Genomic DNA, 26126 nt, shown 5'->3' with positions numbered 1-26126 from the left:
AGAAACTCCTCCTTCCAAAGAGATCAGGGCATCTTAATGTGAAGAAGCACAGCTTTTTCAATCATGTAATCTGTCTTTATTAGTTTTGCCCTTTGACTGTGAAGTTAGGGAGGTTTCCTCAGAGGGGAGGACAAAGGGTCAAAGTCTTGAACACTTTGTCTGGTCGGGGTAAATTGCCTCCTCTTTCGGAGTAATGCGTCTCTGGTGGAGTTCACAGCGCACGTCTTGATGTTTCAGTCGATGCAATGTGTAGCTGGAGTTGTTTGATCTCCCCTCTTGCTCCCCTGCTATCCGTCGTTCTCCTTTGTTCTTTTCCTCAATTCTCGGTTTTTGAATTTGATCTTTTCTATGTAAATACAAGAAAAAGAATCATTGATTTTAAGATTGAGGAATTATGACAGGTTCTGGGTTAGATTCCTATCTGTGTGGAGTTTGCACGTTCTGCCTGTGTTTGCGTGGGTTCTCTCTGACTTCCTCCCACCTCCAAAAACTGGATAGGTATAGGTAGATTTTGAGCTTGTTGGATAGCAGTAATCCAGCTCCTCTTCTTCATACCCTCTGTTTGTGCACTTTCTTTTTCATATCAGCGGTTTTGTGTTTTTGGGACAAGATATATAACAAATTTCATTTTTTATAGGCTTCTGCTCATCTTCCTAATCTTTACTATTGTAATGTGGCACACACAATGACCTAGAAGATTGCAAACACACAACACACTGATTATCATCCTTCATTTGCGTTGATTGGAGCATGTGTATGCTTCATCTACAGTTTTTTTTCCTCCATCTAATAAATATTTAATTTTAATAAAATGTCCAGACATACCATGACGCATTATTAAGTCTCAATCCTGAATAATTAATAAAAGATCTTTTAAAACAGACCTGAGTTATACCATTTAAGAAAAGGCACACCCGAAGGTTTTAAGATCTGATTGTTCCTCCTGTAAAATAACATTTCCGGTCAGATATGTTCACAACAGAAACTAATACGTTCAGGAAAACCAATTAGCGTACATCCACCGTTAGTGAAATGCTGCATTTACTGTTATCCACTCATGCACAGATCCACTCTCCATTCGTCTTTGCATGCACTGATTTATTTATCAGCCTTTTTTTTCTCAATTCCCCGCCACTTGCAGCGCCTCTATTTTTGTCCTGGTTCCAGGGATGAGAACAAAGCTGCAACATGCTCTACTGAAGGCTCATGGGTCTGGGTGCATCAGGCGCCAGCTGTTCTAAAAAAAACAACAACATATTTTTTTATTACCAAGCTGAAATCCTTCAAGGTCTCACTGTGAGACCGGTGAGCAGCCACTAATCTCAAGTCTTGTGACTTTCCAGATTCAATCAAAGGATTCAAAGAATAAAAGCATTGAGCTTTCACAAACAGTTCAACATTGCTGGGTTGTGTTTTTTGTGTACGCGAATTATGCGTGTTTGAAAATCCTACAAAAACTCACATGTGCACTATTTAATTTTTTTTTTTATGTCAGCTTTATCTTAATAATATATATTTTTTTCCTTTTTCAAACACACTTCATTTCCAGCCTCGCTGCTGCTTGGTCCATCGGGATCTGGGATCCCCCCCCCCGGCTATATTATGTTTAATAAACAAGTTGACCTAAGGGATGGTTTTGACCTGGATTTTCGATTAGATTCAGACATTTTGATTTGCTACTTGTCTGTAAAAGGAAATCGCCGCTGTCCCCTCATGCAGAGTGACTCCTGTTCCAAGGCGCTAGAGTATGTGCTCACGGGTAACAGAGCTGTTATCCGTGACTCTTTCCTCCTTGCTCCAGCTCCTTCGCCACCAGGCTGGAGACAAATCAGGCTTGTTTGATGAGGTGCTGCGGGCTGGCACTTCCCAACCTCCCCGAGAGCTTGTTATGGCTATGAACAGCGGAGCACGGGCTGAATTTAAGGTTACATTTTATACAAAGAGGGCAGAGCAGTTTCACACGTCTGTTTGGCTTTTGGCATGCAGTGGCAAAATAAAGGTCACCCCCCCCCCCCCTACAAATACATATTTCGATCCAGCATGGCTTTCAACAGCAGGAGTCTGCGGATTCTGAACACAGTTCTTTCATCTGTTGAAAGTGTTAAGTGATATTGAATGTGCTGCGGTGGACGGGCTTTTTCCACGGTATGGAAAATGTTCCATCTCGTCTCGAAATTGCTTCTGCCTGTGTGGCACTTTCTAAAAGCTGTCCTGTTATTGAGTCATGTTAGAGAGCCCTCATTCTGTTTTTGCTGATCAATTATCTTTTGAATAAAGCTTGAATTCCTGACTCACACATTCTTGTGCGCATGCAGCATATTTACATAATCAAAAGGATTAAAAGTCAAGCTTATCCCTCCATTGTAATGAGCCGTCCTTGTTGAACTCACGTCATGTTAAAAGACACTTATCTTACATTAAGTTTTTTTTTTTATTTCAAACAAGTTTGAACTTGTTTTTTTCCCCGTTTGTGCTTTGACGCCATTTTTTCCGAGCATCACTTCTTTTTTTGGAATTCTAAACTCTTCCTGTAATTTGCAGAAGTGTGAACATAAACATCATCATTTCAAAAATGAACTTCTATGACCTGATATTGCATTCGCTCACAGGTCCAGGTAAAAAAAAAAAACATTTCGTGCATTGCAGAGGTGAAAATGTTCAGAAAATAGTCCCATGAGGCGACTCGCTGCTTTTGGAGTTAAAGCCCTCCGGCAGCATGTTCAGTGGACTGAGATTGCACTTGTGTCTGAATTGCTTTTGAATTGAATTGCTCACGTGTCAATGTGTTGCTGAAAGAGGAGTTGCAGACAAATGACGCTACCGACGTTTGAAAACGGCGTTTTCGGTCTGGAAAGGAAAGGTCGTTTTTTTAATATTCAGGTTTGTCGTATATAAGTCGCTTCACTCTAATGCGGAGTCCGTTATGCTGCATGGAGCCAACCAGCCAAATGTGCCATATCAACAAGAGCAAGGCTCAGTGGCAGTTCTCCCCTTTAGCCCAAGCACCTCTAGGATTGAGCCTGACCCGCCTTAACGCCCATCCGAGCTGATCTTGTTCTTATCATTAATTTGATTAATATTCCACGCATGTGCTCGGAAATTGTTCCAAAATAAAATGGATGGGCGACACAAGCACATATTAAAATTCCTGATGAACTCACATTGAGCTCAGTAAATGCATCATTTAATACAATATTACAAGACATAGCTGGAACAGTTATATTATATAACTTGTATATATATATATATATATATATATATATATATATATTCTCAGCGTCTGAATATTTGAGAAAGAAATTATGTATTTGAGTATATACCGTATGTGAGTCTGAACTACTAAAAACGTTTTGTCTTAATTCACTGAAAGGTTTTTATTTTTAGCTTTTTTTTATTTGATGTCTACGAAGCTAGAGTAATTTGACTTGTATGCTTCATTATTTGAAGGTGCAGGAGATAAAAAAGGAAAACAAAAACAACAGTGACAGGAAGAATAAACAGCCAGGAAGCGTTGTGCTTGTTCAGCAGGTCAAGTCTGAGCAGCGATGCATTTTGACTGCTAAGAGAAAACTGCCGCTGTACCTCCACCTACGTGGTCTAAGGCTGTCGAGACTCTCAGTTGGTTCTTTTACATCCTCTATGAATATTTGAAGCCTGAGGATATGAGACCTCTGGGAGCTGCTGAATACAACCACCATCTGCTGTGCTGCTGGGGGGCGCTGTGAGTACAGTGTTTCAGCAAAGCAGCCAGGTTCTGAAACATTGACTGAAACAAGTTCCACTGGCACAGAAAAGTCCATTTTGTAGTTCAATACTTATTGATGTAATTTTTTTTTCTGGTTGAATTGTCATGTGAGCCACACATGTTTTCTTTTTTTTTTAGAGAATACAACCACGATGCTGAAAAGTAATATGATGAACATTAAGTTTGCAGTTTTAGAACAAAAGTAGGAAGAAATATCTTGCGGGACCCTCTCCCAACTAACTTACAGTAGAAATGCTCTCTGTGCTATATCAATCCAGCAGAGTACGAGTACGAGTACATTTGATAATGTCATTGCTGTGAGGTTTTCAGCTTTCTTAAAAAATGGGTTTTGTACGAGGAATGAAACCTGAAGGAAATAATGTTTTTCTTACAATTCATGATTCTCGTCCCACAGTCTCTGTGTCTGCAAAATGTTGCTGCTGGTTGAACGCGTATAATCGGACATGGAGACCATCAGTGCAGTCAATGCCACGCAGGACGAGCTTCGCCTCCTCCTCCCACCTGACAATGAACTTGGCAACCTCGTGTACCAGGACTACGATCCCGATGCCAGCGCTAAACAACCAGTTTTACCCACCTTATTGTTTGAGGGCGTGACTTTTCAAGAGGATCCGATTAAACTACTAAGTGTACAGGTAAAGGTTTCAAGGTCTGTTATCCCAGTGACAGTGGTTTGAAAACACTTTAGCAAGTTATTATTTGTGTCTGTCGCAACCCTCCCAAAATTGTAATTATTTATTTATTTGATGGTTTACTCTTGAAAAAAAAATCTGTATTGGATATTTTCACATCTTTATATCCTCTTCATAACAAATGATTGTCGGGACATTCTATAAGTGGAAGCAGGAGTACCGGTAAAAGATCCAACTACCGGTATTTGACAACTCCTCTCAACTGTGGTGTTCCCCAAGGCTCTGTGTGGGCTCCTATTTTGCTCTGTGCCAATGATTGAATAGGGTAGATGGAGGGTATATTTTGACATCTGAATTCCTAAATAAATGAAATAGCATTATCAAAATCAGTAATCATAATAATAATAATATCTGGAATATACCTTTGGATCTGCCTCAAAGTATCAATTGCTCCTTTAACACAAACCCATTTAATAAATGGCATTGAAACACATGAATAACTTTATCCTCACATAAACATCACAACAAGCCTGTGTGTATGAAGCTGCTGCTGCTGCTGCAAATAACCATCTGTAATTCTGTTGGCAGGTGGTGTTGATCTTGGCCTACAGCACCATCATCGTGCTGGGAGTTGTGGGCAATTCTCTGGTCATTTACGTCATCTATCGCTTCAAGACGCTTCGTACAGTCACAAACTTCTTCATTGCCAATCTGGCTGTCGGTATGTCCGCACATGTTAACACACACGCACACACAGCTGTCACCATGTCAGAGAATTTTAAGTATTTGACATTTTAGACATCAGAACTGTTTAGCTGGGGTTTTATTTAATCTCTTCATCTCCAAAAAACAGCAGCATTTATCTTTAATGTGTTTAACATTCACACATCTTCGTTAGGAAGATATGACAATATGAGATGCAGCTGTTGTGGAATCGTGCCCACCATTAGCTGGAATCGGCTCAACGCCTTCAACTCATTATTGTATTCCTAAAGCCATTCCTTTGCTCGTCAGTCCATTTCTGATGGCAACATGTCCATTGCCACCAGCCAGCATGCTACCTGTCGGTGCTGATAATGCTATGGCCAACAGCAAAAACAAATCCGATCCATGCGCTTCGAGGCGGATGAGAAGCACATCAGCTGCCTCGGAGATTTCTTCTCAGCATTAAGTCATGTGTAATATTTCTTTGGGCGGTTTCCAGTTTCCAAATAATTGATACGCTTTTCAACAAATCTCAAATGAAGGAGGTAAATCCATCTCGTTTTTCTGGTTAGAAAATTGGATGCAAAGTAAAAGTTACTGCTGGCTATCACCACACACACACACACACACACACACGCACACACACACACTCAAATTGTTTTCATGTTTTAAATCTTGTGTTCATTTAAAGTTTTACAGGCAAACTCTGGATCCGGGATTTCAGCAAATCCTGATTCTGCTCCACAAAGTGCCAGAAACAATTTTAATATTAAATGGTTATAATAAAATGTTCAGTCTCTGTAAGCTGTGCTCACTGTGAAAATGACTCAGTGACTCCCTGTGTCCTCTGGTGACGGATGTGAGGCTTTAGGGTGAGACAGTTGCACTTATTCAGGCTAGCGTACGTGGCCAATTAAAATTTAAGTCAAGCCGAGTTAACTTTAGCAGGAACTCTGCATGCATCCAGTGTTCAGAAGTTCCGAAGAGGGTTGGAGAAACAGCTGCACGCTCTTTTAGAGAGGCTTTGAACTAACTACATATGCAAATGAATGCAAAAGACATCATCTGTAAATACATAATAGTGTTTAAGATATATGTCATAGCATTTCTCTATCTCTATCCTTCTGAGAGAGTTTCCATATAGCCAGCACGCCTCTATTAAAAGAGAGAGAGAGAGGTGAAAGCAGTGAGGGAATATTGATAAATTAATTGATTGTGACTGAGTGAATCAGAGCGCCGGCAGCATTAAAGGTTAAAATCACTTTAACAAAAGGGACTGCTGGGAATGAAGAGGAGGCGGAGTAGAAAATAACCTTCAAGAACAAACGTTTCACTTTAGTGACTTCATAGGAGCAGCAAAGAGGCGACATTTACAAGAGTCAACTAGTTCTGATGCGCGACGTTGTTTCTCACCGATAGCACGCCTGATCACGTGACTTTAGCTTGATGGCGTTTTCATATACCCAAATTCAGTGATCTTCCTGATGTCCTTTACATTGTGCGTCAGGCATTAATATGTGGTCTTCGCTTGTCGCCGTGGAGCTCAGTAAGGCGACTGGCTGCTCACTTCCTGGGCTTTGTGTTCATGTTTTTACATTGAAACGCTACCGTCTCACGTTTAGATGGGCCTTTCCTCATTTGGTTTTAAGGGTTGGCGTCAGTTTTCAGGTCATTTCAAACATCTCAACTAAGGTCCTGCATTAAGTGACGATAATACTACGTAGGGCGATTATGAAATGGAATAATTTAACTCACTTAATTAACTTTATATAGAATGAAAATACTCAAATTGAATGTTTTGGGCTGTATTATACGTGGAAGGAAAAAGCAATTTAAAGGAAAACCTTTTCGTGTTTAATGCCTGATGTGATCGGGATGCGATGCTTTTTTTTTGTGAAGTACCGTATCTGCGGGGATTTTCAGCCTGATTAAATAAAACATTCAACTCTGTCATGAAACCTGGTGGAGGGTTATCATACGAAGATAAAAAAAAAGAGGTTTGTGCATGGCGGTGTCTGGAGGTGTCCAGTCAATTCCCTCTCGATTAAATAGGTTTACCAATTCCTTTATTCATGAATTCATAAATTGATGGGTGTTTCTTTTTTTATTATTATGATTTCTTCTAAAGAAAAATCTCATCATTCAGTGCATTGCCATCGTCTCGCTTCTTAATTGGGGGCAGCAGAATTCTTCACCTGCTCATGTCTGAATAAAGCTCATGAATTATTCAAATCCAAAAGAGACAAAAAGCACGAAGGACCTTTTCTCGATGACCTCGTCTTAGTCAAATAAAGCGTTTTGGACAAAGCAGGCCTTTAATCGAATCTCATTCAGAAAGTTCCAGGTTACGTCAACATACCTCCACCAGCTACTCAGAGCGGAAAATAATCCCTAAATGCTGCAGCAAAGCAGGACAAAATAAAACGTCCAATAAATGTAGTTTATGTCAAATTAATAAATAACTTCTGCTAACCGCTTGTTCTTTAACATCATATTGAAGTACCAGCTAAAGATGATCTTCCTCATTCTTCCTTCCCCCCCTTCATGTTTTGTCCTTTTGTCTCTGCCCTGGAGGAAACAAAACATGCACTGCTTTATTTTTTTCTTCTTCTAACATGTTTTGGCATGGTGACCTCATCTCCCGCTAAACATCCCAAGCTGACATGATTGGGAGGGTCCACAGGCAGACAGGTTCAGGACCCCCTCGTACCAGACAGATGCGTCTCAGTGGAGGTCTAATGGAGAATGCCATGAATACATTCATACCGATGGGCCACCGTATCAACCAATAGTAGCAGGTGGTGCAGTCAGAATAATGATATCCTCCTATTTAATCCACCAATATCCAATCGTGACATTTTGAATGATGCTGCAGAAACAGGATTCTTATCTACATAAAGTGATAAATGGAGGTGTTTTGCTGCAGATGTTTACTGACGCTCAGCAGACGTCAAAACATAGCGACATGCCCGTGAACCTGCTGATTGCTTGACCGGCTCTCTGTCGGCGGCCTGCGGAGCAGATTGGAGGATGATTTGATGCTCGGCAGCGGTTTTGATTCCCCGTATGTCCTCGGATGACTCGGCACAATAAGCTGCTTCATCATTTGTCATTCCGGATCCGTTTTATAAAAACACATTTCATTCTGATGAATCGCACGGATGAATTTTCCCACAGGCTCTGGACTATTTTGTGTCTTTTGTCATTTTCCAGAAATGAAAATGTCCTTTTCTTTATGAGCTGCGTCACGTTGATCTCTTGATATGAACGTAACCATTAGGAGGCGGAGCTAAAACCAAATGACAGAGCCTTTAAGCACTTTACAGCAATAGTTTACAATTCACAACAAACAAATGACACAATGAAGACAAGATAGTCTGTCGGGTTTGGCTTTTCTTCACCTCCTTCCTCAGTTTGTTTCCTCCTTGTCAGAGGAGACGCACGCAGCATCACCTCCCTCGCCGAGACAGCCGGGACGTTCACGGCCCATCAACCGTGAAATGATCCTGGATGCCACAGAGAGCGGCAGGATTTGGATGTTGTGGCAAATTTGTTCATGCGATGCTTTAGACTTTAAATACAAATTAAACATAGTTTTAAATTATATGCTGACATAGCCCGTATCGTAATGTGATCCCATCGTCTCGTGAGTTCTGGGACCATCAAGTTTATACCTGTCATTAACGTGCATAGCATTAGCTTTAGGTTTTAGCATCAAAGCTGTGGAACCACTCGGCCTCCTGATCGCTAACTCTTTTGTTCACCTCCAGCTGACCTCCTGGTGAACACGCTGTGCCTTCCCTTCACCCTCGTCTACACCCTGCAGGGCGAGTGGAAGTTCGGCAGCACGCTCTGCTTCCTGCTGCCCTACGCCCAGGGGCTCGCCGTGCACGTCTCCACCGTAACGCTCAACGTCATTGCCCTGGATCGTCACAGGTGGGTGGGGCTTAAATAGGGCAGGTGGAGATTGTTTTTAGTTATCAGTTTTACATTAAAGTAAAAGGATAATCCTTGATTTGGAAAGCAAGGATACTTTCGACTTTTGTTCATCTTGCGGAATCGTGAGGTTGTAGCTCACATGAACACCCTAAGTGAAGATATATATATTTACCTACCTATTTTACATACTTACTGATGCCCCTTTGTTGTATAAGCGTATTAAATATCCATCTATTATGGGGAGCTTATAAGAGCAGGTCCTCAAACTGCTTTGTGCTGGTCCAGTTTGTCCTCCAAAATGACAATGCATTGGTCTTATTTTCCACAGTTTCAGTGTTGGGTAAAAATATTGCAGCGATAATTCTCATGCAAAGCAAGATGACCTCGCTGTGGCAGAGTTCTGCTTTGTTTGGCTTCCCCCCAGTTGGAGTGTAGGCGTGAAGAAGAGTGCGGCGGTGTCAGATGAACGATGAACCATTTACATAATAAAGAAATCATCTCGAGAAGGTTCTTCAATGATGTCAAGGCCAACTTTAAAGAATGTCTCTTTTAAAGAAATATTTTGTTTCATTGTTCATATCGTCTGCAGCCCCCATCTGTCCAGGTAGATGGAGGCAGATGGAAGTCTGGTATAAAACATGCATTGTTTGAAGGTGATGTGTTTGGCAGCTGGCTGTGTTAAATCATTTAAAAGAAAACACATATTTCAAGATCTGAGCCTTTGAGTCTTGTGTTGATGAGCTGTCGTAAAATCTGGCATTGGTTCAATGTATTCTGAGAAATATATTTATTTTCCATGCTGACTATAATTAGACCAGATTGATGTCTGTATGATAAAGAGTAAATGCACGGAAAGAGAATTATCTCAGCATAAAGACTAGAAAATGAGCATAATTTAGTGTATTTTATTAGAGGGAACACAACAGCCTTCAAACACGGGGAACATGATGGAGTTTTAGATTGGACTCTAAAACTGTTTCTGGATTATTTAATTCAATGATTTTGACAAACATGTTTTATTTGTGCACTTAACCAGAGTTCGTGGAAAATTAAAATATGGACCCCAAGCCGGTTCGCTTAGCTTCAAGTCATTGTCATTTTGATACAGCTCTTGATTGACTAAAGAATAATCTTGTTTAGCGGTGAAAGGATTTCAGACAAAGCCCATCTGGAATCAGTTTTTCGTGCTGAATATGTGTGTTTGAAAATGTCCTCCAGCTATACAGCGGCGTGCACCAGTGATATGTGTGTGTGTTGTGGTGTGCTTCAGGTGTATTGTGTACCACCTGGAGACCAGGATGCGCAAGGACGTGTGTTTTGGGGTGATTGCGCTGACCTGGGTGCTGAGCGCCGTGCTCGCCAGCCCTCTGGCCATCTTCAGAGAGTACGGCTCCTTCACTCTGGAGCCTGGAAACAGCATACAGGTACACGCACACACACGCACACACACACACACACGTCCTCCTGCTTCATCTCCCCTCCTGTCTCGCTGCCTCTCACATCTCTCGCTCCTCCACATCTCTTTCATCTGTCCATCCATCCTCTCCTCTCTGCTTTCATCACAGGCACTCAGGGTCTCTATTCTTAAACTTGTCTCACTCAAAAGTGACTATATCAACATATTTCATGCTTAATTTATATCCTGCATATTTTTGTTTTTAATTCTTGTCACTTTTTTTTTGGTTTTATTTTCTCCAGTTAATCGGTACCAAACTGTTTTCTCACTTTTCCTATTATAAGTTCAACCCACATGCTCTCAGTGTGTTTTAAATCATATTTATCTGCAGCTATTAGCTTGTTTCGTTTGTTTGTCCACATTATTTTGGTCTCAGATTGAATCACGCTAAAGTCTGTCAGATGAAAAAGCTCAATTAATGTAATCTGAAGTCAATCTTAACATTTCATTTCCTTCATCAAAGCCCTTTTATGTGACTTTTTTTTTTTTTTGAGGTCAGAACAGCTGTTGGAAAACAAACTAAATTTATGGCCCATTAAAAAAAAAAAAAGCAATGAGCTGAGAGGTGACAAAATGCTTCGTACAGCTGGGAGCAGCTGCAAATATAATTCAATATGACCTTTAATTATGACATTTGTTTTATTTTCTCATCATGAATAAGAGCATGTCTGTGTCGGGTGACTCGGGTCTCAGTCTGCCAAGTCGAGGTAAATCACGCTTCTGCATTTGAACCCATTTGAGTACTGAAGCCCCTGGGATGGGATGAGAGGTGAAACGGCTTCAGCCAAACTTGATGAAGTCCAGTTGATTCTTCCTTTTTGGCTCTTTGTGACGAATAAAAGCAGCTTTTAGCTTCATCTCTGGCTTCTCTTTCCAAGCATCTGCTCTTGAAAGGCATCAGGAATGACGAGTGATTTGTATCTGCGTGTTGATTGGCTGAGCACATGAGCCAATGCAGCACCTCCAATCACCTCTGAAAACGTCCCGCTGATGCGCGCCGTGTAACTAAAGTTACGAATCCTCAAAGCTAACGGGAGCTCTTTCGTTCCTAACGTCTCTCAGGTGTGCACAGAGAAGTGGCCTGGCAAGAATACAGACGGCACCGTCTACAGCATCTCCATGTTGCTCCTGCAGTACTTCCTGCCTCTGTCCATCATCTCCTTCGCCTATGCTCGCATCTGGTCCAAACTGCGTGGCCACGTCAACCCTGCGGAGAGCGTCCCCTGCGGCGGCAGCGGAAGCTCTGAGCGCCACCGCCGGCGGCGCAAAACCACCAAGATGCTGGTGACCATGGTGGTCGTGTTCGCGGTCAGCTGGCTGCCCTTCCACGCCTTCCAGCTGGCGACAGACATCGACAGCACGGTCCTGGACATGCGCGACTACCGCCTGCTCTACACCGTGTTCCACGTGGTGGCCATGTGCTCCACTTTTGCGAACCCGCTGTTGTATGGCTGGATGAACCGCAACTACCGCGCCGCCTTCCTTGCCGTCTTCAAATGCCGTAAGGGTGAGGAGAGAGGGCGGAGCAGCCGGATGGACAGCATCCACCCTGTTGGAGGCGGGGGAGGAGGAGGAGGAGGAGGGAGGGCGAAAAAGATAGTGCTTGAAACTCAGGATGTGGTATCTACCCATTTGAATGCCACGGATGTGTGAAGACCTGAAGGCAGTGGAAATGGAGAGGGTGATGGAGGAGAAGGGGGGGAGAGGCGATACAAAAAAAGGGGGCGGAAGAAATGAACTAAAGTCATTGTCAGGAAAATCTTTGTTCCCCAGAAGATGATAGATGTCAGAAGGAAATGAAACTCCAAATGGAGACGAAAAGATGAAGACGAGAGAGAAAATAGAGATGACAGAGTGAGAGGAAGGCGAGGGGGGAGGATTGAAGGGGAGTCAGAAGAAGCGCTGGCGTGAACTCAACAGCTGATGGGGACATGAGCTCATCAGGACGAAGGACCCCAAACCCATTTTTATTTATTGATGGGATTTGCTTGAGCGAAATTCAGCAAAGATTGTGCCAAAAAACACACACAAAAACAGGAGAATGCCCGAATAAAAAGAAGTGTTTTGATTTGTTTCCTTGAGATTGATGAAGCAAGCATTTACCACAATAACCTTGGATGTTAAGTCAAATGTAAAAACAACAACATCAACAACGACAACAACCAAACGGCTTTACGGCATCTTTATTGCCATGCATAGCATTTAGCTCGTACCCAGAATGGCCGAAAACACGACATCGACGATGCTTCAGCAGGTTGCGTAGAGGGAACAAGCCATTTATTTTTCTTCACTGCGAGGGACAAGAGCTGATTGTCCATGCATCTACTGAACGCCGCTCAGATGGCGTGGTGGACGAGGGGAGTGAATGACGCAAGCTTCGTGAAATCTCGAGACTCTGAAAGCGAATGAAACTGAAGCGTGGATTATTTTTTTGCAAAGAGCCTGATGTAGGAGTGTGAAACAAACAAAAAAAAAAGACAGGAGGTGGAAACACTATAGATGAGAGGAGAGAAAGAACGCCGTTCAGATTAAATGGCCGATGCTTGCTCTTTGGAATACTTTAAAGTAGATGAGGGATCGAGCGAAATGAATAAGCGATGAGAGAATGCTATCAGTGAAAGGAGGGGCAATGAGGCAAAAAAATATTATTATTATTATTATTATGGCGACTCCTGGGTGATGAAATTAATCTGATTCACCCAAGAAGTGCTACATGTGGGTGCCTGCACGGTCGGCTGACTGTACCTATTTTGAGTTATGCTTTCATTAAAATGACATTGCAGACGGAATTCAGCGCCAGCTAATATGTTCCGAAAACAGGTCACCATTTAGCGTCTCGTCACATTTGAGCAGATGCACAGAAGAGCCGAGAAAAGAAAAACAAGGTGATGAAAATGGTTTCGCTCTTTGGTACTTGACCTGACCACTCATCTATATTCTAAAGCGGTTTTATTTGATTTTTCAGCCACATTGCTCTTTCCACAGACATATCTGCTTTGGCTTGCATAATTTGGGCTGACTTCTCTGTATTGATTGGCCATCACTTTCCAGATGCAAATCTGTGACAATGGGAAATTGACCGTTTGTCTAGCGAGCTCACCTACCGTCATGTCTGCAAATTCCATCGACGCCAGTGTGTGTGTGCGGATTAAATAACTTCTGCTTGCCCAAAGGAGCATTTTAACAAGCGTCACTATTGGTACCGGCTCCCAAAGGGTTACTGGTTTATTTTACACATGTGATGAATTATGATGCAACAATAGTTGTGCACATAAAGAAATAATTTACACCTCAAATTGAAGCCGATTTGTACACGGAACTAAGGAACTGAGAGCTTATTCAAGTTTCCACGGTTCAGATTTTTTTATTTTATTTACAATTCAGTAACTCTAACTTACTTACGATAACCAAATCAGTCACAGCCCGGTTCAAATAGCTCAGTGAAACAGATAAAATCAGGAATATTCTTGAACTGGATGCTTTTTTTTCCTCGGAGGAATGCGCTGGGATCGGCTGGGATTGCTCAGGAACGTGTCCAGAAGCTGGTGTCTGGATTCGCATGATGATTTCGGCATTAGCAGCTAAATGGTCTCTCCAAAAGTACGAAACAACCTGAGCAAGCTTGTCATTAAGGGTTCATCATTTCGGGACTGAAGTTGTGCATTTCATTGGCATTCCTAAATCTGATGTGCGATGACGCTGAACCTGAAGCTGCTTTCTGAATTGCAATGCTCTTGGGGAGACTTAAAAGGGAAATGGGACTGTATCAGATTTATTATACAAGCCTCGTCTTTAAACTCTTCTCGTGTGTGCTTTCCACTTGTGTTTTATCGAAGAAGATATCCGATATTTAGAGAAAGTATTCAAACAAGGTCGTTCATGGTATCCTGAAGTATTGTGAAGGGGTTTCTAACGAGGCGGCGCGACGCAACGCGGCTGCTCGACCTTTATCAAAAATGAATGTAAACGTCTTTGCTATATGACTGTAACGATGTGTGTTGTATTACTTTGTGTACTTATTGACTGTGTGAGTGACTGTAACCAAACACAAACTGTTGGCCTTTGCCTTTGTCCAACAACGGATGTACTATTCTCAAGCACAAACCTGCCTCTGGAGTCATTCTTTATTAGTCTGTGTGTTCACTAAATTTTTTTTTACAGAATATTAAAAAGTTTTGGTCCTGATCGAAGCGTCGACCTTGGAGTTCTAACACTGTTGTCGGTCATGTTGAACCAACAACCTTTGACCTTTGATATTCACCTGCAGCTGACAACGTTCACAATGAAGCAGCATCAAGGTCCGAAAACTCTGCTGAATACATTTCACAGATCAATCTGCCGTTACACTTCATCATTTCTTCTTGACACTGTGGCCCTAACAGATTTTTTTTTTTTAATGGATGCCACATCCAACCTGTGCGGTTTGGTAAAGATCGGATCGAGGGTAGCGTGTTGAGCGTCTGTTCCAGTTCCAGTGTATGATGAAGAAGAAGTTGCATTAGTCACTCCGATTTTCAGCAGCACTGTAATCGTGAATGAGAATGCAAGTGTGTCCGGGGTGGGAGTCTTATTGGGCTTCACGGTTCTGTGTGGGACAGTAAGCGTGAGTCTGTGTGTGGCCGGAAGTGAGGACTGATTTGCATGTTAGCTGTCCCATTTAAAATCAAATTAGCTTCTTGTCAACAGATCTAAATTGGCTGCAAGTGAGCTCTTCTCCACAGTGACTGTCTGTCCAACTACTTGATATTCATCACGCAAGCACACCGAGGGATGAACTTCAGTTTGCCTTCCGGCTGCAGCGCAGCGCCAATGCAGATGTTTGGTTCTTTCTGTTTTGCATAAAACAGAAAAAGAGTCTTGCCTTTTATGTGCATTTCAGGATATTGTTATCAAATCAAACATGAATCCTGCAAGAATATTTACATTGATGTTTAATCAACGAACAGTACGATTAGTGTACTGATATGATATATGATCACAAATTTGTAATGTAGGAACAGACATGCAGGTGAATGTAACTATGTGTGGACTTGTTGTTCCATTTAATTATAATCTGAAAGATGAGATTCAGTCCCATGCCCCTGCACAGCCTGAGGGAGGAAGGAGGCCGGAAGTAGCAATCTGACAACCTGAAGGTCTTCCCCTATCAACAGAGGAGCTTCCTCATCATGGTACATTGGGTATTTTAAACAAGGACGCTATTAGGTGAAGCTAACAGCCCCATCAGGTTCCTCTCAATGACACGAGATTGTCTTCTGGAAAGTCAAACAGAGCGAGTCTGCCAGTGAAGCAATCTGCCGATCCATCTGTAACCCGTCAGGCCGGCGGCTGCACTGACAGTAACAAACACGAAGCCCCGCCAAATGTAGAAAGAGATTCTTTTTTTCTTTAAAAAAAAAACACACCATATAAGCCAAAAGTAGCAATGATTCCCATTCCAAAGTCTTTACTTCCCCAAAATGTCCTCAACTCTTTCAAAATCACATCTCAGCCGTTAAGTTGTTCAGTGGGCAGAAGCCCCGCACTTCGAATTTCAGTGAAGCGTCAAAGTGCCAACGATCATCTGACAGACCGATGATCACTCGTCACCTGCTGTCATGAGTAATCATCTGAAGTACACCTGCTTGTCTCCCTCGAGTTTTTTTCATTATAATATCTTCCAGAGACTTCTCACGAGACAGAAATGTCCCCAGCTTTCAGAAATGTCTGGACCTTTAATATTTTACAAAGTGCATTAACCCTCATCCAGTCACACCACTTTCGGGAATATTTTTCTCAGCAGTTCGGTGACAGCAGTGATAAGATGAGCGATCAACATAAATTAAATGAGAAGAAAACAGGAAGCGATGGAGACAATAGCGAAACTTTGAAAGTCAAAAGACAAATCCGGGCATCTCGCACCCGGTGGTTCGGTGGAGAAAGAGTGTCGCGATCGTGAGAAAAGACAATGGAGAGGATGAATGGATGGCGGTTCAAAGCATGCCCCCCCCCCCCCCCCCCCCCGCCCGCCCGCCCGCCACACACAGTAATCTCTGGACTCGAGAGATCTGCTGCAGAGCTCAACAGTTTTGCTATAGGGGGGGAGAAAATGTTTTAATCAAATGTAGATGCTGTTAGACGTATGTTCTTAAATAAATTATTTGACCATCAAAAGCCCTTCATCAGTGTTGTTTTTGTGGTTTTATAGATGGAAACGCTTGGTGCTTGTTTATATTCTGTGGGTCATCCTCAAGAACTAGATGGCACTGAGGGTGTGGCTGCACTGATTGAGTTAACACAGACAAGCAAAGCTAAATGCATGCTAAACAGGAAACCCTGCATTTGTTTAAATGTTCGCACATTAAGAACATCTGCGATACGGTTGGAGGACTGTCATTGAACTGCACGCTGCTTTTAGCACAAGTGGAAAAAAAGGGTCATGTTTATTTTACCATGAGAGCTTCAAAGCAGGAACCTTTGATATGTTTTGGTTTAGAGAAGGAATTCAGCAGCCCAATTTTAAAATAGTGCGGCTGCATTACAGAGACCTTCACCAATAAGAAGTGGTGCCTCAAAAATAATGTTTGCACCAAATCTTTAACTGAATCACATTCAACTGCTTTCTTCAGTTGAAATAAGACAAATAGGAATGTAATTGAGGAAATGAAATTATCCATTGATGAATCCTCTTTGTATTGATCTGAGAGCAAAGTTCCTGGTTGTCAGATGTGAGGTCTGAACCCAAAATGAGCTGAGAATGTCAGTGCTTAATGTGAGCACTTAAACACATCAATAAGGATCGGTCCTTGTTCACCACTTAATTACGATCCATCCATTCATCCATTCATTCATCAATAAATATTCGTCTACATTTATCTGCGTCATGGATCGCAGTTGCTGCTGCAGAGAGAACATACAAACTCCGAACAGAGGGGAATCGAACCGGGAACCTTCTTGCTGTGAGGCAACAGTGATTTCTAACATTACTGTATGTTTGCAAAACAAGACTTAGAAGTTCCGTATGTGTGAGTCACTGCAGCTTTCTAATAACGAGGCACACTGACTTTTTCCACACAGGCTGAATCCAAAGTGGGTTCAGTAAGACTGATTATTACCCAGTAGAAATCCGTGATAAATGCTTGATGGGAACTTTGCACCCCCCCCCCCCCCCCCCCCCCCCCGCAGCAAAGGTGTGAATCGAGGATCGGATGCTGATTTTCATGTTTTAGCCCTCAGCTGTCAACCTCCTGTGTCCTGTCATCCATCACTACTCTGGAACGTAGAAGTCTGACGTGTCAGACGTGGAAGCCACCGACCGCTCTGTCGCATGCTGCTGCTGCAAATGCATTATGGCCGATTATGCCGCATGACCCCAATATCATAAAATGCACTGGCAGCTCCGTTTCTGTGACATGTCGCTGCACCTAAAGAGCCAACCCCCCCCCCCCCCATAATGGGACTCCTAGACCATGAAATCCTGCCCTGAGGATCTGGATGACATAATTGCTAGTTTGACAGCTGAAAAACTACATTTCACTAATGCTAGTGGCTGAATCAGCACCGTTTCTGCTCCAATCTGATCTCGGTGTGGGCTGGATGACGATTTGTATTACTTGTTATCCCAAGTGAATTTTCCGTGAGCCGTATAGATGTGATCCGGCGTGGTTCCTCGGGCAAGGGCATTATTCCGCTGGTACAATTACGACAGGCTTTGGGGCCTAACGTTTAAACCCTTCAGGCCCTGCTCAGTGTGAAACTCATCAGTCAGTTCAGTCAGTGCAGGGGCAGCCCAAGGAATCCGAAATCATGTGTCATGCCGTTTCCTTCTGAAAAAACAACAACACATTTCTACTTTCTGTCACACGTACGACGCAAATACACACTCAGAGATGCCACAGACTCACTGAAATATTCATCACCTGCTTTCTGAATGAATGCACTCTCAAGCGTTTACCCTCCACTGCGTGTTGAAGGAAAGCCTCTGTCGGAGAGGCTACGATTTTACCCGCATATTCCTATTCTGTTAGCCGCGTTCATTTGAAAAGCAATGGGCGGTTTGTGATTAAAGGTTTTCCGGCAGGCAGGGAGATAAGGAAGATTATTTCCCATTGTAAGAATGGGAACAGTTTTTACCTTCCGACTGAACGGATAATATCTGCAATGGCTGACACGGCGATATTACCATAAGCTCCAGCACACATCGCTGCTCGAGATTTGATTCGATATGATCTTTGAATTTTGTCGAGCTCACGGAGGATTCAAAGTTATTTTTAAGATGTGACTGATTTTGATCCTGAAGAAAACCGTCATCCCTAAAATGTATTTTTGGTATTTTCCAAGAACACTTCCAAGTTTGTGAATCCTTTCACTGACAATGACAAATAAATTGATTTTGATTCTGATTCTGATTCCTTGTTTGTCTCGCTCCCTTCCCCGTCGCTTCATTCCGATTGAAGAATATATGTTTTTCTTGTTTTTCTTTTGGCTGTGATTTCCTGTTTATTTTTTTCCGGACATCCAGCCTGTCCTCGTTTTTGCATTAATAGATTTCCTGTTGGCAGAGTTTGTTTTTTTTTAGTTATTGTTAGTTTGTGATGCCTGATATAAAATAAGTATTCTCGTTTTGGCTCGGGCTTTTTGCTCACTGTAGATTTTGTGTTATTAAAGTACTTTGATTTTTATTCATGTCTCTGTATATGTTTGGTTCCCTGTACTTGGCTACACACAGCAGAATAATCTCTGCAGGCTAAGGTACGTGAACAAACGTATTCATGCTGCTTTGACAGACATCGAGCTGAAACAGGATGATGGCGAAGGACACAGACAAGATCAGAAGTGGGTGTGTTGGATTGGATGAATTGGAAAATGTTCAGTGTTCACAGCGAAGCGCCCGACTGTGAATAGCTTTGTTCGTGAGCCTGAGCCGCCACAATGGGTCTTAAAAATAAACTGGAGCCACTGTGATATAATTGGACATAATTAAGTCATGTTTTATATGTTGATGAAGTGGGTTAAAAATGGCACTAAAGGTTTCACTTTGTATTCAAAGTGGTTCCAGAGCAGTTGGAACACATTTGTGGAGTAGGAAGCTCTGCTCGAATGCAGCGATGATCCAGCTACTGCCTGAGAGCCCCTCTGCAATACAGAATTTCATCATAAAAAGCTCGTTTCTTTCTTCATGATTCATGTTTCTGCTCATTTCTGTTGACGATGGTAGAAATATGAAGCAATAAATATCCTATCTTGCAATGTTTTGGGAAACAAACCATCAAATAGAGCCGAATTAGTTCCGCATAGACAAAGTAATAAAAAGAGAAAATATGACAGCAATGTCAAATCAATATGAAGAATGCTCATTGCATTACGCAATGCTTTTTGCAGCAGCAGCAGCAGAGATCTGGAATGGTTGCAGCTTGTCGATGGATGTTTCTGCACTATTTTAATCCACCTGGATTGAAAGCATTCATTAATCTCTCCGCAGTTTGCCCTGTATTAGCAATATTCCTGAGATAAAGGTCACTTTGCATCAATCCATCATCCTGCTTGAATTTGAGGCAATTAATTTTTTAATGGATTCAATATTTGATCTGTACCTTAGATGAGTCACTGATGGGCCAACAGACAGACAGATGAAAGACAGACCGATGGACAGATGGACGGATGGGAATAAAAAGAAAAGTACATATTATCATTGATTTCATTAATATATATTGATTCACCAATCTCGAGTGTGTTCTAACAGAACAGTGTATTAGATTTCCTCATCAACCCTCTCTCTCTCATATGCAGACACTAACTCTGCGTTCATCCTCTGACATCAATCTCTATCTGTCTGTGTTTATTGTTCCCATTTAGACACTGATATTTATGCTCCTTTAAATGAGCAAGTTCCAACTTTTCTCCGCCTTCACTCTGATTCATTTTCCCTTGAATGCCCTACAACAACATTTATTTTCAAATAAATGCCAATGAGATATGGCTGCAAATGAATGGCATCATAGTGAGGAACAGCTGTCTCTGTTTTGATCGATGCACCATGCAATGAGCTCACTGATGGGAAAAGCGGGTGACGTTATCTCCTTTATTTCCTTGTTGTGTGTTGTCATATCCCATAACGTGTCCTGTCAGCATTCACAACTTCCCACAGAGGTGCAGCAAAGAAACGATGGTCCTGCCGTGAACGTGCTGTCTGATGATTGATATTCAGAATTTCATGCTGACCCAAAACACAGCTAGCGTTTCTATCTTGAAGTCAGAATTGACTGAAAACGATTTGTCAAACTCCTCGGAACAGATCAGCTGAACTTAAGGACTATATGACAATGTTGCTGTGATGCATCCAGCTTGATCTACACAGCAGCAGGAGAGGTCAGGGCCGTTACACGGTGATAATCCGCTGTCTTCACACACATAATTTCTCGTATAATATGAACGCTGACCTTCTTCCTCTCATGGTGGAGCTAATTACCTCCCACAGGCAGACGCAACTGTCACACTATTTAAGCATTTGACCAGACACACATATTCTGCTGTTGTTTCATTCAGTGTGTCTTATCATAAGTCGCTTGGACACGGCTCTCCTTTGAAGCAGTGCTGCATTGTGCTGTTTGAATTTCTCTGCATTATGTCACTGAATAACATCAATACGCGATTTATGAGCCGATCGGCCTGGAATAAATGAGCCACGTTCGTGTTCAAATGCCCAGTTCTGATTGGTTGCTATTTTGTCTCATTGTATTGTCGCAAAATTGGGTTATTTGACACCGATACAAACTGACAGCTTTGAAGGTAAGACGTGCATAAGAAGCAGAATAGCAAAGGATGTCACTTTGCTGCTTCACGTCTACAGCTTTCCTCCAGTAAGACATCATCTCCGCTTTGGGACTGAAGACTTCAGCTAATAGTTGCAAAAAATAAAAATAAAAATGTTCCATGTGCAAATTACATTTACAGTTCTTAGACAATTAGTTTATTTTTTGCAGTCATGACAAATGATGCATTTCAAGTCACATATTCATGTCATCTGCAGTCTATGTTCACTCACACACACACACACTCTGAATGGAGCAACACTGAACTAACAGAACAAATATTATGCCATTATTTACTGAATATCATAAAAAAAAAATCAAACACGTTAAGATAGGAGGCAGCTCACATCTTTATATCAATAATTAACACCACTCATTCAAGCTCAAACATTCACAGCGTGCACCTACAGTTCAATCCAGGTTGTGAACTACATCATCTTTTCCTGCAGTTCGAGCTCAGTGTGTTTTATTTCTGCCATCCCAGAGAGTTCATTGTGACCCCGTTACTGGATGGTGTGGGCGGGGCTTCACACAAGGCAGGGTCTCCAAGCCTCGACACTTTGTGAAGTAATCTGGGACAACTGGAGGTGCAAAAATGCAAAGGTGATTAAAATTGCATTTCTGTTTAATTAATAATAATAAAAAAGTAATAATTAATTATATTATATTTACATATTTCTTCGTTATTTTTGTTCCTGAACAATTTTTCTGGTTGTTTATTGGTTGGTTTGTTGTTTTGCCAGCAGGATTACAAATAATCTGACCCAATTAATCCTTTTCCATGAAAACCTTTATTGACAGAGCATTTTTTCAACATTTTCCATAATTATACAACCACTGTTGATCCCGTGTGTGTGTTTGAAGACATTTTTAGCCAATAGATAAATTATCCTATGTTATCCCCTCATGCATAATTCATTCAATTATATTCACCTCTGTTGCATTTTAATGAAATATGACGTTTGAGAAAGGCTTGAATTTGTGGACAGAAGCCACCGAAGTGAGATTATGCTTGTTTCATGATGAAATATTCAGATTAAAATGAAACATTGATAGCAAAATGTCAGAAACATTCCCTGGTGATGTTAACACCATACAACAGTATTTTTATACCCGATTCACGCTGTGTTCGCTAAATCCTCAAAGTCCAAAAGCGCAAAGGCAAAAACACCCGCTGTTCTGTTCAAACTGTTGTCAGAAGCTTAAAGCCATGCAAAAAAAAAAAAAAAAAAAACATCAGTTAACAGTGAGGCAAGGAACTTGCAAGAGAGTCAGACTTTCTTAAGGCCTGAATCATTTATTTTTCCTCCTTTGGCTGTCTTAGATTTTACATTTCACATCGTCTGATGTGGCGTGTCACCTTCACGGGATGCACCAGTGTATTATCACCCAGCATCAGCCCCCCCCCCTCCCCCCCCCACCCCCTGGGCAATCCATGACGATGCATATTTCCCTTCTTAAAAAGTCTCACACACATCATGAGCTCCACTTTATACGACATTGACTTGCATCTCGCTGCTTTTAATCGTGGCCTCGCCACTGAATTCCTCTATTTATTTATTTTGATTCACAACTAGACTTGAGCATCATCTCATTTAAGACATTTTTCAGTGATGCGGGTTTATGTAAATCTACCAGACACATTTCCATAAAACTTGGTGTTAGGATGAGACATGGGTCAGAAAGGTACACACAACCCTTTTGGTATACAGATTCAGACAAAGGGGCGAGCGTCACATCCTTTAACACTGATAGGCGTGGAGAGATTTTCTGGACTCACTTACTCAAAAACAGCTGAATCATTTCTACAAAACATTATGGAAGCCTTGATTTCATCATGATTTGAGGCATTTTTCTTTCATTTTCTTTTATTATTTTATGCTAGATTAACCTGCGTATGATTTACCTTATGCATGTCTTCTCTCTCACATTCATGAGTAACGAATGCATTCACAAATACATACGGTATATAGGAAAAGTCAATCAAATGAGAATCTTATGTGTGAACAGACCAAATCCAGGTGAATCATAGACTCTGAAGTGCCTTGTCAGCTGACTTGATTTCCAACCCCTCCTGCATTTACGATTTGATTAAAAAAAAAAAACACAATTTCTGCGGGATCGTCATATTTCTTACTCTTGTGTGTAGTGCCAGGCCCGTGAGAATACAAACACGTTCAAGCAAGTGACCCAGATTATTGACAGCGTTGGTGAGATACTGGCAAGTTGATTTATTAACATGCGAAAGACCATGCTCGTCTGTCTGCCGTCCTGTTTGTCAGCTCTCTCCGTTTTCCCGTGAAGGCATATGCTGGGAGAGTCAACTGAGCGAAAGAAGCTGGATACAAATTGACTTCCTGTCAGCGGATTATGTGGGAAAACATTGCACAGAGATGCGCAAGCACTCACTCCACATTTACTCCGGCACTCAGAGAACATCTTTGATACAAACAGACCTGATTCTTTCACATTTTCCACCATGCATGGATGAGAGGCAGGGCTGGCAGTTTGCTTGGCTCGGCATTAAAAAGGCATCCGAAAGCAATTAGCATCTGTTTGAGAGGTGGAAGAAAGACAGAGAAGAAAATAATTGAACCAAAATGGACTGTATAGCAGTAAAACTACTGTCTGATCTAGCACTGCAGCCCAAACAGGCAGGCATCCAAACTGTGTTTATTTAGTTGTCGGCAAATAAGGTTAAGTTCTGTGTTGTTGTTTTTTGCGTGTGTTTGTTTGTTTATTTTTGATTTAGCGGACAAAGCAGTTCAGAAGATGAATGAATGAAAGAATAAATGAATGAACTGTAAAGAGGTCGCTGTCATATTGTTGGAGAAACAGAAGAGAAACTGTTCACATGGCTCCACCTGCTGGTGTACAGTGAAGTGCCAAGAGTTTAAACAAAACTTTTCATTCATTCGTGCAATTTTCAGCATCAAATTTGCTTGTGACATTTGTTATTTTTTCTACTAGGGTTGTCCTTAAATGTTCTTGTTGCATGTGCACAAAATTGCTATTTTATTTCATTCCTTTTATTTAACACAATTTTCACTATTTCAGTTATTCATAAAATGGTAGTATAGTGATTTTATTTTAGTGTTAAAGTAAAAAAAAAAAAATCAACTGTACCAATAAAAAACCCGCCATTCATTCCGTGATTTTGTTTCCGTCCGATCAAAGGAGGCAATGATTGGTTTATATTTTCACGCCCCCAGCGTTTTTCCCCGTAGCCCATTGTATAAGACGAATTTGCTCCCCAGCTCCTCCTGCCCACACAACAAAGAATCTGTGGAAAGACAATGACAATCGAGAGCCAAATTAAGAAGCTTAACATTTTCAGAAACCTCTTTATATATGTTGCATGTAATGGAAGTATTAAGATATTCTCATGTATTTGAATTGAAAACCGGTAATCTGATTGTGTCCACAGGTTAAAAATCTAAATCAATATACCCCCCCCCCCAAAAGCACATTTGCCCTGCATGTTTGCTACAAAATGGTATTTTTGCACAAAATTTTGCTGTATAGGTTCGTTAACAATGTTTCACATATTGAGGTTCATATTGAATAATGATGGGTAATCTAAATGGTCCAAAGCGTCTTGCTCAGGATACAGTAGGTGGCAGTATGCTCCTTTTAGTGCACTGCGTTGAGCCGCCCGGGACTGACAGCAGTCTGGAGTTTCGTAGAAAGGCACAAGTACATTTCCCCCAAATAGTCCAAGAGGGGGGCGAAAAGTCTGAGCTGAACAAATCATACCGGAGCTATGAAATATTACATTACTTTTCTCGCTGCATTTAAAAAAAAAATATGTATTTCCTGAAGCTTTGCAGAAACTTCTTGTTAAGAATGATAATATTTCGACCAGGGGTCCCCAAACTACGGCCCGCAGGCCGGATCCGGCCCATTTCCACATTTGGCCTGGCTCCCTGAACAATACCAGATACCCAAAATAGAATTTACTTATTTTCCTTTCCATACAACATGAGTAGCCTCCCTTTTATTTGGGACAATTTTAATGATGGTCACATACGGCCCGAAAGTTAATGTTCCGGCGCTCTGTAATATCAACTTATTACATAGTAATTACTTTGTAATAACAGGGCAAGTTTCCTCACTTCCACGGTGGCATGGTTGGCAGCATTGTTGAGGGGGGCAAAATGGCCCTGGTATCGAATCCCACTATGGGAATGAGATGGAGCAGGGGCAACAGGGTAGGTCCAGGGCACACCTGAGCGGAGTGGAGCGGACCAGTGGTCCAGTTCACTCCGCCCAGGTAAGGCCCTGGGCCTACCCTGCCGCCCCTACTCCACCCCCACTCCCACAGTTGGATGCGAACCCAGTTCCTCTGGCAGTAGACCGGTAACCCTACCGACTACGCCACCGTATAGGTGAGGACGCTCGAGGTATTCTCAGACCACAGCGTGTTGTTATGTTGTTGTGTTGTTATGTTGTGCTTTTTCCTTTTGTGTTATGTGGAGTGGGCGTGTCTCAGACCAGGTGACGTCGTGCTGGATTCAAAACCAGCGCCTCTGGTCTAAAGTCAACAATGCTACTGTCTATTTATCCTAATGCTTGATGGGGTAGCATCTATGTGGCGTAGTGGGTAGTGCGCTTGACTCCCTGCTAGAAGGTCCTGGGTTCAAAACCAAGGCGTGCAGCGTTCAGGTTTTTTTTACAATAATTTGAGGATTGTTGTTTGGTCCTCTGCAGCTGCATTGGATCAGCTGATTGATCCAGTTGTTCTTCGCCTCTGCACTTCGTGATAATGCTGGAGAGACACTGAGTTTGGGTGTGAGAGGCATTGCGTGTGTGACACTCGATTCATGTCACTGTGTGTA

General features: G+C 41.9%; 1 protein-coding gene across 1 annotated transcript; it reads left to right on the top strand.

Annotated features, from left to right (window-relative positions):
• Positions 1–4209: 4209 nt before the first annotated feature.
• npy2rl (neuropeptide Y receptor Y2, like) lies at positions 4210–12151 on the top strand. The gene is made up of 5 exons (XM_068755863.1): positions 4210–4401; positions 4987–5119; positions 8874–9039; positions 10313–10466; positions 11561–12151. Exons 1-5 carry the CDS (start codon positions 4210–4212, stop codon positions 12149–12151), a joined length of 1236 nt encoding a protein of 411 aa, XP_068611964.1.
• The last annotated feature ends 13975 nt before the right edge of the window (positions 12152–26126 follow it).

This window comes from Brachionichthys hirsutus, chromosome 23 (genome assembly GCF_040956055.1).
Source record: "Brachionichthys hirsutus isolate HB-005 chromosome 23, CSIRO-AGI_Bhir_v1, whole genome shotgun sequence".
Lineage (NCBI taxonomy): Eukaryota > Metazoa > Chordata > Actinopteri > Lophiiformes > Brachionichthyidae > Brachionichthys > Brachionichthys hirsutus.
Note: the sequence above shows the minus strand (reverse complement) of the source record. Positions and strands in the feature narration are given on the sequence as shown.

What these genes read in the sequence shown, in the direction of transcription:
- npy2rl (XM_068755863.1), top strand. Translation starts at nt 4,210, where the DNA reads ATGGAGACCATCAGTGCAGTCAATGCCACGCAGGACGAGCTTCGCCTC. An exon ending in TTAAACTACTAAGTGTACAG is followed by an intron (nt 4,402 to 4,986) that starts GTAAAGGTTTCA and finishes TTCTGTTGGCAG; the next exon opens with GTGGTGTTGATCTTGGCCTA. An exon ending in CATTGCCAATCTGGCTGTCG is followed by an intron (nt 5,120 to 8,873) that starts GTATGTCCGCAC and finishes GTTCACCTCCAG; the next exon opens with CTGACCTCCTGGTGAACACG.